Raw genomic sequence first — 11,674 nt, forward strand, 5'->3', positions numbered from 1 at the left:
CACTGAATCGAAGATGTAATTAAGATTTTTGCGAAATTAAGGTGTGTCTGAACATAGTATTACTTATATTTTTTTGATAACACTTTTTTGATGAATATATTTTAGGAATTTCATTTCAAAATTTCTTTATATAGAAATTAATAATACTTATTTGATATAAGTTCCACATTGCACATATACTTGAGTTCCACACAAAGTGGCAACAACTGCAGATGGCTGTGCAAATGATCAGCTGTTGTGCAAAACAAATCAAAATTACGCGCCTTTGTGGAAGGCGAGTACATTTCATCATTTTCGATTTAAAGATTTTATTTTAAAAATTTTGTGTACTTTGGTATAAAATAAAAATTTATAAAAACAATGTCACTGAATTGTCCAACTAGTCCAGTTTATCGCACAAGTGCAGAGCAGAAGTTGCAGTCGAAGAATGCAGCTAAACGGTATCGTTATGGAAACAAATTATTGAGAGACACATTGCGTGAAGTACTATAAATATAATATTTAGAAATAATTAATATTTCAGTTTATATTTATACTCAAAGAAATGTCGCATACGTATACGCGATGCACGTCAACTTGGTTTCGAACAATCCCGTCTTCTAATGCAACAAGTTTTACGTGATGAATTGGCGGAAATTGAAAGTGATCTAAAATTGCAGGAGGAAATCTATAAAGAACTCGAAGATGAGCTAAATGATTGGTATTTAGAACAATTTGAAGAAGAAGAGAAATATATTATAAATGTAGGTGAGGACAGTGCTGCATTTTGTCCAATATGTCAACGAGCAACTTTAGAACCAAGCGGTGTCAGTAAGATTATCAGCTGCAAGTGTGGTTCGAAGTAAGATTGTTGATTACTTTTATTTATATATTAATAAAATAATATATATGTTTGTTTTAGTTTCTTTTATGATGGTGTTTTGAACGAATTGGTTACTAAATTGCAGTCAAAAGTTGAGAAACATGAACAGAATTGTGCTCAGCGCTTAATATTTTTTATTGAACCAAATATTTATAATCAAAATATTTTGAATGCAATGTGTGATAGTTGCGATTATTTCTGTAATTTTTAATTTATTTTATTTTATAAATATTGTCTTTATTTTTTGTTATATATGATTGAAGGCAAGAACTTTATTTTATAGAATTTATTTTGTAATATGACGAATATTTTATTATAATTATTAAATATGTTTAATATACTGAAGCAGAGATGGCCATAACATTATTTGGTTAAGAACCATAAAATAATTAAAAACATTTGTATTACTTATTAAATCGTTGTTGTGTTTATTTTAAATTTTTTTATAAAATAAAGTAATAATAAAGTAATTATTGTTGTATAGTGAAATCAAAAAGTAAAATATAGTTGCACATGCAGTACATTGTGTAGGTTATACAGTCTGCCATCCCTAAACAAATTTATTTAAATCTTGCAACTTAAATAGCAATTTGGAATCTATTGATTTATGGCTTCGTCATATAAAAAGATCAAGGTTTGTTCACCTTCACACAAGCTAGCTTAAATTAGCAAACACCTTACTCACATCTCTTCATCCCACACGTTGTTAAACCCACAGATTACCTTTCATTTTCCATCCAATCTGCATTCCATTCTTTCTTCTTAACAAACTCCTTCCATCCCACGCCATTACTATCTATTCACATTCTAACCAATGTTAAGTCTTTGTAATTCCTTTCGCGTTATGTTTTATAGACCCCGGCGAGCTGTAACAACATTACTTTTTAATGAAGTATGGAATAAATAATAATATTAATAATTAAATGGATCTGGGCAAAATTAACTGGTCTGATATCTCTACATCTTTTCTACTTAATAAGTTTACTTATAGGAGTTAATAATATAAAAGTAAGCTTTGAACTAATACTACAATACAGCGCTTTAGTCACTTTCATAGAATAAACATACAAAATAATATTTGAAGATGAAGTAACTCCATCCTATAAGTATATTTGAATATTTTATTCTTTGACATAGTATTATAAATACTTAAACTGTAAGTAAAAAAAAAGCAATTACATAAAATCAAAATTACTTTCATCAAATGGTCGATTCGTGTTCATGGGCCCGCCTGCTCCACCCATTTGATTTGGTGGACCTCCCATAGGGCCACCAGGACCTGGACCACCAGCACCCATTTGTGGACGAAACTGGTTACCCGGTGTTGTTTGTTGCAGTAAATGCCGTAAACCTGGATTATTACTTATCATCGGACGCACCATACGCTGCTGTTGTTGTTGCATAGCAGCGGCTGCATGTGGAGGCATTTGTTGCATCTGTTGCGCATTTGGACCCACCATTGGCATTTGCTGTTGCTGTAACATAGTCATTTGCTGTTGATGTTGCATCGGTCCACCTTGCATATTCATCTGTTGGGCATATTGATTATAATGCTGCTGTTGTTGTTGCTGCTGCTGCTGTTGTTGTTGATCCTGTTGCTGTTGTTGCATTTGTTGCACCTCCATAGGAATTGGTTTTTGCTGCTGTTGTTGGGCCTGTTGTGCCATCATAGCATTTGGTGGCATTGTATTAGGCATTTGTCCTATAAAATAGAAATATTTTAACTGCACTTTCACTGTAATATTTATATACATATTTTTTTTGATTTAGAATACTCACCACCCATTTGATTTTGCATTTGTTGCTGCTGCTGTTGCATGTTTCCAACTGCATTAGTATGCTGACCCATTTGTTTCTGTTGTATGACTTTACGTAGTCGCTCCACAAACATCGATTGATTGTTGGGTATAAAACCTAAAAAGGCATTCTTCTCTTGTGTGTACAGTAGCACTAAGACTCTAATATCGCCAGCGGGCATATTCGGACCAGGTGTGAAGTGTACACAACCAGCAAAACCAGTTGTCATCATTTTGGATAGTGAATCGAGTGCCTCACATGGCACTGGTCGAAATACCACCATTTTAGAATCTTTAAGGAACTGTCCACCTATATTGCCAACCAAATGTTTAGGCATTAATTGCATTAGCAACTTGGGCGGCCAGTTATCGGGTTTGATTTCAGGTTCGCCATCTTTAATGTTCGTGCTGATAGTGCACTGTAGTGTGCGTGTTATTTTTTGTTGGTCGGGTTTCGATTTTTCAACCCATTCAAGTGTGCCAGTCCAAATTTTCTCACGGTCACGCATACCAGTCTCATTGGTGGATGAGGAAACGACCGGCACAGAAACACCAACTTGATTTTGCTGCATTTGACCACCAGGTCCAGCCACTGGTCCACCTTGCACATTCATAGCTTGCTGTTGCTGTTGTTGTTGCTGCTGCTGTTGCGTTTGTTGGTTTTGTGCTTGATTTTGTTGCTGCTGTTGTTGATTCAATTGTTGTTGCAGCAGTTGTTGTTGTTGCTGTTGTTGTTGTGCCTGTTGCTGCTGATGCTGTTGATTGATAAGCTGTAAACGCATGTGTTGTTGCTGGAAGTGTGGATTTACTGTTGGATTTGGTGGCGCACTTAATTGTGAAATGAGCGCCGAATTTTGATTTGGACCAGGCATACCTTGATTTGGCACCATCGGTCCAGCACCAGGACCACCAGGCATAAACTGAGGACGCGCTTGTACTTGTGGTTGTTGATTGGAAGCAATAATCCAGCGATTTTGTGGATTGACATTTGGCTGAAAATTTGGATTTTGCATAGGATTTTGATTAGCATTTGGTCCTGTAAATTGTTGCTGTTGTTGTTGTTGCTGCTGCTGTTGTTGTTGCTGCTGTTGCAAAAGTTGTTGATTTAAAGCACTTTGTGTAAGTTGAGTTGGTGGCCCAGTATTCATATTACCCGGAGCAACATGTACTTGCTGTTGTTGATTATTTTGATTAGTATCCATAGGCATAGGTGCTTGCTGTTGCTGTAATTGTTGTTGTTGCTGAGCTTGTGCTTGATTTTGCGTTTGATTCATATTTGGCGCGACCATTTGATTTTGTTGTTGTTGTGTTACAGTATTTGGACTTGGTGGACGCTCTTTAAGATGATAGCCTTTAAGTAAAACTAAATGACGTATATTTTTTGCATAGTTCTTTGCTGGCAAAGGTTGATCACCATCAGCTTTCATATAAATCTTAAATAGTACCGGAATTTTACGTGGTGCTATTATTGATAAATTAATTTTACGCTCATGAAATAAACCGGCCAATTGCTCCACTGTTTTTCCGATATATTTATAACATTCCATAACCGGCATTGAGTATGGTGGACTATTACAAATAAGTACACAGTGACGTTGCACAGGTAAGGGATCTATCATGTTTTGTTTACGCAGCTCGTGCATGTCATCAAAACAGCAATGAGCTGTAGCAAAACCTTCGGCCATATTTGCACATGATTCCATACCACCACCAACTAACGGTAGCCGTTCTATAGTTTCCATTACCTAGTTAAAAAGATATACAAATCTTATTATTCAATTTCAAGTATTATTTCGTTTGTATTTTGTCACACCTTTTGTGGTGCTGCGAATGGTCCGTACGTATTACATGATGGCTCTAGAAGATTTGCTGCTGTACGATAAAGCACAATACCATATTGTGTGGAATGTCGCTCCGATATGAGATACTCGCGCTCATCTATAGCACCTTGAGTAAAGTGCTCCAACTAAAAATAAATTATTTATAACATATATCTTATATATATATATTTAGTATATTTTACTACACTTACAGTGGGTAGAATATAGTTGCTTTTAAGTTCATTTATATATGAGCCATTAATTGCTGTGCCTTCAATAACAAAAAGGACATCAGCTAATGCTGAATCAATTTCCATTGTGAACCGGCGTAATGTTGTGTATATCCGCAAACAAATAAATTACCGCTCTAACACACGATTCCCTAAATACTATTATGTTTAAATGTTCTTAAATTATAAAATCCAAGTGGCTAATATTAAAGAAGATTCTTAGAAATGCACGTAAACAAATCAAAACACTAGCAAACACCAACAATATTTCACCTGAAACCATGAATTAAATAAGGGTGTCAGTGCTGTCAATACTATTAAGAAAAGTAGTAGATAATACTACTTTTTATTATTAAGATAATTTTAAACATCGACTGTATCAGCTGATGTATTATGATAACAGATACCAAGATATATGCACTTTTACGCTATCTACTTAACATAAATATATACATAAACTAGGTATTCATATATTTAAATTATATATAAATTAAATATCTGTTTTTAAAAAAAAGCTTTTATAAATCTTAAAAATAAAATCAAATTAATTTTCTTAAATTAAAATTAAAATTTTTTTAAATCAATTAATTATAGTTATTTTGTATAGATTATTATATAAATTAAAAATAAAAAAAAAAGTAGTTTATAAGCTATTTATTTTAAAGATTCACAAAAGCATTTTTTAAAAACAAAAATATATAATATATGTCAACTCGTAACTGTTCTAAACATTTTTATACAGCGTTATTGAAAATAATAACATTTTCGATTGGTTAATCTGGACTGATTTTTTCAATCGAGGTGCTCTTTTTTGTTTGGTAAATCTGTGGTTAAATATAAAACACTTGAGATTAACTTATAATACTTTAGATATTTTGCTAGAGTAGCAAGATAACCCTGATATTAATGGCTGTGTTATATGATTTGACCGATTAACTGCTATTTGATTCGATATATGTATGTATTTGTTAAAAATGTATATGTCTACTTACACGATTACTCTAACAATGTTCAATTGGACAAGAAAATTTGATAGATCGAGAGTAAATCTAAATTAAATCAAAAATCAAGATCGTTGTTTAATCTCAGACTTTCCATACAGAAATTAATCTCCTTTTTGTCGAGATTAATTTTAAATCTCCTTCGAAATGGTGATTATTTCTTTGTGCAACTCTGCAAATGGTCTAACATCGTAGATTTTTTTACGAAGTGAGTAAATTTTTAATAAATTTGTTTAATAATAGTTTTGTACATAATTATAAATTAAATTTGTTAAATTATTGTTATAAAACTATTTATTAAATTTATATTATAACTTTTTAGTACAAAATTGTAATTAAATGCTTTATTTACAGAAATTCATCAAACACACGAAACAAACCATAACAACAGAAACGTCAAATTAATCTCCAATGTATAATGCAAACGGTGGAGTTTAAGAATGTAGATTAATTTAAGCTCGTTCTCTTAATCTCACAATGTAGTACAACGTAGTATAAGATAAAAGTTATTTAAAGTTTCTTACGTGGAGTTATTTTTTATAGTCATTTATATAATCTGTAACCAAATATACAATAATCGCATTTTTCAAACAGTCTGCAATGTTTTAACGCAGATGTGAAAATATTTTAGAGAACTTGTATGTATTTCTTTAACCATGTCATATTCTCAAACATTATTTATATTATTAGGTAGAGAGCTTTCGAAAAATAGTAAACCACAACAAAAAATCATTTTATATTATATTATTATTTCTTGATTTAATTATTCGTAAATAATTGTTTGAAGTATTTATTTGAAGCTTGATTTAGCATTTTTTTCTAGAGTTTATTCATAAATTCACTTGCTAAAATTTATTTTTATTACCTAATAATTAATATAATTATTTAAAAAAAGAAAAATTTAATAACAATATTGATATTATACATGCATTATACATTATATTCAAAATGTTTTATGTTCTATTTGCAAATATTCTGAAATCTACTTAATTATTTTTGTTAATGACAACCCTATATCAAATCATATGTTTACCTGCAGGCCATTTATAAAATTTTCTTTCTTGCATAATACTTGTGCTATCCCTTTCGCACATTCATTCAAGTGAGTCAGCTTACAACATTGCACAGATGCTATTCTCTTCAACACATAAGACAACAAACTGTGCAATGTGGTGGTAAGGTATCGCAGCCGTCAGTTTGTCTTCAGTCTCCGTTCTTATCGTATGGCTGAGCCGGATGGATTTAAAATGGTGATTTATGTGTCAAATTAACATAATTTTTTATTGGTTATATACGTACGAGTAGTGTTTAATTTTGATAAGATGGTAACACTAGTATGAGATGCGTTAATTTAAATAACAATTATTGATAAAAAAAATGTTTAACAAATAAATTTTAATATATAAAGTTTTGGTGTGCATAAATAATAGAAAAAAGTTTAAAAACTTGTTTCGCGCTGTTCATAAAAATTTTTTTATAACTAAAAAAAACAATAATTTTTTTTGTTTTTTTATTTTTTTGCAACAACTCTGTAATGTGTATGAACATGAACGTGTTTTTAGTTACGCTACTGTGTTTTTGAATGAGTGCAAAGAGCCACACTTTAGCCGTGCAAGGTAAGTGTATATATTTTGCTCTTTTTAGTAAATAAACTTTAAATTTATGGTTGAGATTTGGTTGTGCTAATGCTCCAACATGTTGGGAACTTGTTGGGTTCGATATGCATTAATTGTGTGGAATTGAAATGATATGAAAGTTGAACACGTGAGTGAAACATAATCGAACAGAAATGTTTGTTCGAGAGCGAATGAATATTTCTTTAATGTTTGTTTTGATTTGTTTTGTTTCTTTTTGTGTTTGTGTTTGATGAGAACTTTTTCGTATTGAATGAAAGTGAGAGTGAAAATGAAAAGCTTTTTATTTTGCTTTGCAGACAAACTTATTATAAGAAAAAAGTGAAACAAGAGAAGAAAACATTTATGTTTGTTGGATTTTGCATTTATTTTTATTTTGTTTTTCTTTTTTGCTTGACATTTTTTTTTTGTTTTTGTCGTTTCTTTTTTTTTTTTCTTTTGTTGAACGCTTGTGGGGGGTGAGTATTGAGTAATTGCATGAGGAAATTTGCATACAACAAACGCTTTAAGATTTTTTTACTGAATAAAATGGGAAAAATTAAATTTTGCAAAAAATATGCAAATATTACAAAATTATTTAATACAATTTATATCAAATTTATAATATAACGTAATAAATGTATTGTATAATGAAATTAATTATTATCATTATATGGAATTATTAATTAAAATAATTTCAAATATTGCAAAATAATTTTATTTAAATATTTTTATTTTATTAACGTTATATGATCATTTTATTCAATTTATTTAATAATTTTATTAATTTTATTTAATTATTTTATGAACTTCATTTAGTTAAATTAAAAATTTTAATAAAATATGTTAATAATTTTATTTAATTATTTTATAATTTTAATTATTTTATAATTTTAATTATTTTTTTAAATTTAGTTATTTTAAAATTTTGTTTAATCATTTTAAAATTTTGTTTAATTATTTAATTAATTTTATTTAATTATTTAATTAATTTTATTTAATTATTTAAGGGTTGTGAGTGGTTCTAATCCTTGAGTTTTTAATAATACGGTAACACAATGCAATGCACCTATAGATCTAAGTGAATCCCTTGGGACCGCCGGTATAACCTAACTTATTTAATCGTTTTATTAATTTTGTTTAAACACAAATAGTTAAAGAGGGTCCGTTGGTTTAAGTTTTGGTAACAAGTACCGAAGATTGTCTTATTCATGGGTATTGGTGGGGATGATTTAGTAAAAAACCATGTCTTAAAAGAATGGGGATGTCTTAAAAAGAATTCTTGGAAAATCTTAAGCCAGTTAAACCATAATGTTTCCGTACAGAATATGGATATAGGGTTAACTAGTTTTAATTATGGGTACTGAATTGGTTTCGCATTAGTTGTAGCAACTCCTTTTTGATCTATGTAGAATCCTTGTCTGCTTAAGGTTTCTTTATTAACCCTTGGTGTTTATGTTCAATGATCGGTTCAGTCGGTGCAAGAGGGTTATCAATATCCGAAAAGTGAAATTACCGCGTGCATGGCTGAGTTAGTTCTGCGTTAGTTGAAATATCTGACTTGTGTTTTAAAAAGAATCTTCATTTTCTTAGACTTTTCTTATCAATTCTAGGTACTAAGAAATATTCTTTTCCAAAACGTTTTTTTCGGAATTTATTGACATCTTTATGTTTTCACTAGATAATGTCTTATATTTCTGGAAATATACATATAATTAGTGCCATTGAATTTAATAAAAGCATAGGTCTCAACCCTCTATCAAATTTATCTAACATTTGCTATAACTATATAGACATTGCTCCATATTTACATCTTAACTATAGCAGGGTTGGAGAGGAGTATTATTCTATGGGAAATGATATAAGGATAAGATGGTGTATATGTAATATTAATGTTTTAAGTCTAGTACTAACATTTATTTTGTACGAAAATTGACACGAAACTCTAAATAAAAAAATGAGCCAAAAAAAAAGCTTTATGTCGGTAGAAGAAGTATTTATCTAAAATGTATGACATTTTCATCTAAAATGGATGTTGGCTTAGTACTTTAGATAAAAAACATAGTGCAATAAAAGTGACTATATATTCCTATATTATTCCTATATTATTATTTGATTTTTAATTTGAAAAAACATTAAATAATTTTTAATTGGATTTGATCTGTAATGAATATTATTATGTATTACAGAGAAGGAACGTTGCTAATATTAAGGTGCATCCATATATTATAAAAAATTTTTGAAAATATTACACGAAGTCATATACAATATAATGAAGGTTTTATATGAAAATAATATTACCTTTATCTGGCCTGAAAAATATGCAATATATTCCTTTAATATTTTTTACATATTAAATGGCATAAAAAAAGGACTACACAAATAGTACTCGACGGAATTTTAAGCTCTAAAATTGTTGCTTTATAAATTTAATTTAAACTAAAAATATTCGCTTTGAATTTGTTATTGTTGTTGTTGTTGTTGTTGTGGGCTTTGAGAATGGCATACAATATTTAACGACATACGCAGTCACTAAAGGGCACATTCAGTGCCGCCCATGCCTTCATTTTTTAATGTTTCCACGACGCAAATTGCAGAAGCAACACGAACTACGGAAGCAACATTTTTGGAATATTAATGAAGCACACAACTGCACGTATCCAAATCTTTTGCGATATCATCCGTAGCTGCTGTATGTAGTACGGATGAGATACTATTTTTTTCGTACTTTTGTTACTGGCCATGGAATTTCTTATTGGAGGGTTAAAATAGAAGCTTTTTTTTGTTGATATCTTTATTTGGATATTTTAAAAATGTGTAATAAATTTTTTAACCTTCGAAATGCTTCATTCTGTTTATGTTGATTTCTTGTACTAAAATCAACAACCCTAAAGAATCACTTAAATGTCCTTAAATTTTACTGCACATTCAAGGTCAACTTTTCAAAGTATTTCGGGTGGTTACTACAAAGGCGAACTCAAGTTGAGAGGACTTATTGTCTCTACATACATCTGGCAAAGCAAGTATTTCATAAGTATGTATTTGAGTAATTTAAACAAGCCTAGTACTGAGTTTCATTGCAAAAGTCTAATTGGATTAATGTGGTTTTGTGTAAGTTTATGAATTTGTTCATTTGACAGTATTTTTCACTATTCGAAATAGTGTACTGTGTTTTATAGTTCTACATAGATTATTACGTTTGTAGATACTGGAAAAAAAGGAAAAATTGTCCTAAAAGTTAAAACAATATAAAAACATCGTTTATGATTAGGACATACCAGTGAACCTGAGGCTCCATTTAGGCCTATTAACCGTATTATGTTATCCTCTACGACTAATTGTGAAATAAATTGATAAATTTTTGATTTAACTTATCATATAATTTAAGTTGGACATTAAAAATGTCTTCAAGTTCTAATAAGATTCAATAAATGTACTAATTAAGAACAAAATTTGTACTAAAATAATAATTTGTACTTATATTTCTGTTTCTATTCTTCTTTATGTCTAATTGTAATATAAATTAAAAATGCTGTTAAGTTCTAATAAGACTGAACATATGTACTAATTAAGAACAAAATTTGTACTAAAAAGTGTAATTATTTTTTTGTTTCTATTCAATGGCAGCACTAGGCTTTGGCGACTGACTAAAGCTTCACGCCCACAGGACTTTCGCAAAAACTTAATAGATATTTTGAACAATTTGTTTTCATATATGACATTAATCATATGAAAAGTATACCAAATGAAGACCTTTTTAAACATTCTAATGCTTTAGGTATAATTCGGCCTAAGGAACTGTATCAGGAACTGCTGCTTTTAAAGTCGAACCCACTAGACTCAATTAATGATATAAAGCAACTTATCCGGTATATTAAAGAAAATCATTTAGAGAAAGTATATCCGAAAGCTTAAATAGTAAACAGAACCATGCTCACAGTATCAGTCAATACAATTTCTATTGAAAGAAACTTCTCAAAAAATTGTTTAAGATTTACTTAAAAAGTACTATAAACCAAGAGAGACTATTTCTATTGGTAATTCTATCAATTAAAGTGAAAATAGCAACTGGTGCAAATTATGATATCTTAAAAAAATTCAGTGAGACTAAAAGTAGGAAAAATTATTTATTTTAATTTGATTAGCAATGAAACTTTCATACATACTTCATCTCGGTAATGAAAGGGGCCTCGCAATTCTGATGTCGCCGACGTTCAGAGTTGCTCTAGCTCCGCCACTATTTCTATTCTTCCTTTATGCCTAATAGTGAAATAAATTAAAAATTTGTTACGTCGCTTACTAAGTTAATTAAGTTAGACCTTGAAAATGCCTTCAAGTTCTTATAAAATTAA

At 30.0% G+C, this 11,674-nt stretch overlaps 2 protein-coding genes across 2 annotated transcripts; one reads left to right on the forward strand and one right to left on the reverse strand.

Annotated features, from left to right (window-relative positions):
• Positions 1–134: 134 nt before the first annotated feature.
• Positions 135–1,124, forward strand: LOC119683468 (RIP-like protein; the record flags this gene model as incomplete). Its single annotated transcript, XM_038097152.1, is given in 3 exon segments — positions 135–483; positions 543–841; positions 902–1,124. Coding segments are annotated over 3 exon segments (594 nt in total). The 3' UTR covers positions 1,074–1,124.
• A 913-nt stretch (positions 1,125–2,037) lies between these two features.
• Positions 2,038–4,949, reverse strand: LOC119681890 (mediator of RNA polymerase II transcription subunit 25-like). Its single transcript, XM_038095193.1, has 4 exons — positions 4,691–4,949; positions 4,472–4,624; positions 2,642–4,403; positions 2,038–2,564 (listed from the first exon to the last, which is right to left on the reverse strand). Exons 1-4 carry the CDS (start codon positions 4,793–4,795, stop codon positions 2,038–2,040), a joined length of 2,547 nt encoding a protein of 848 aa, XP_037951121.1. The 5' UTR covers positions 4,796–4,949.
• Between the last annotated feature and the right edge of the window lie 6,725 nt (positions 4,950–11,674).

This window comes from Teleopsis dalmanni, chromosome 2 (genome assembly GCF_002237135.1).
Source record: "Teleopsis dalmanni isolate 2A chromosome 2, ASM223713v2, whole genome shotgun sequence".
Classification (NCBI taxonomy): Eukaryota; Metazoa; Arthropoda; class Insecta; order Diptera; family Diopsidae; genus Teleopsis; species Teleopsis dalmanni.

Excerpts from the sequence above, each read along its gene's own strand:
- LOC119681890 (XM_038095193.1), bottom strand. The coding sequence starts at position 4,795 with ATGGAAATTGATTCAGCATTAGCTGATGTCCTTTTTGTTATTGAAGGC. Across the intron at positions 4,625-4,690 it reads GCAACTATATTCTACCCACT|TTGGAGCACTTTACTCAAGG; the intron begins GTAAGTGTAGTA and ends ATTTATTTTTAG. Across the intron at positions 2,565-2,641 it reads AATGCAAAATCAAATGGGTG|GACAAATGCCTAATACAATG; the intron begins GTGAGTATTCTA and ends TCTATTTTATAG.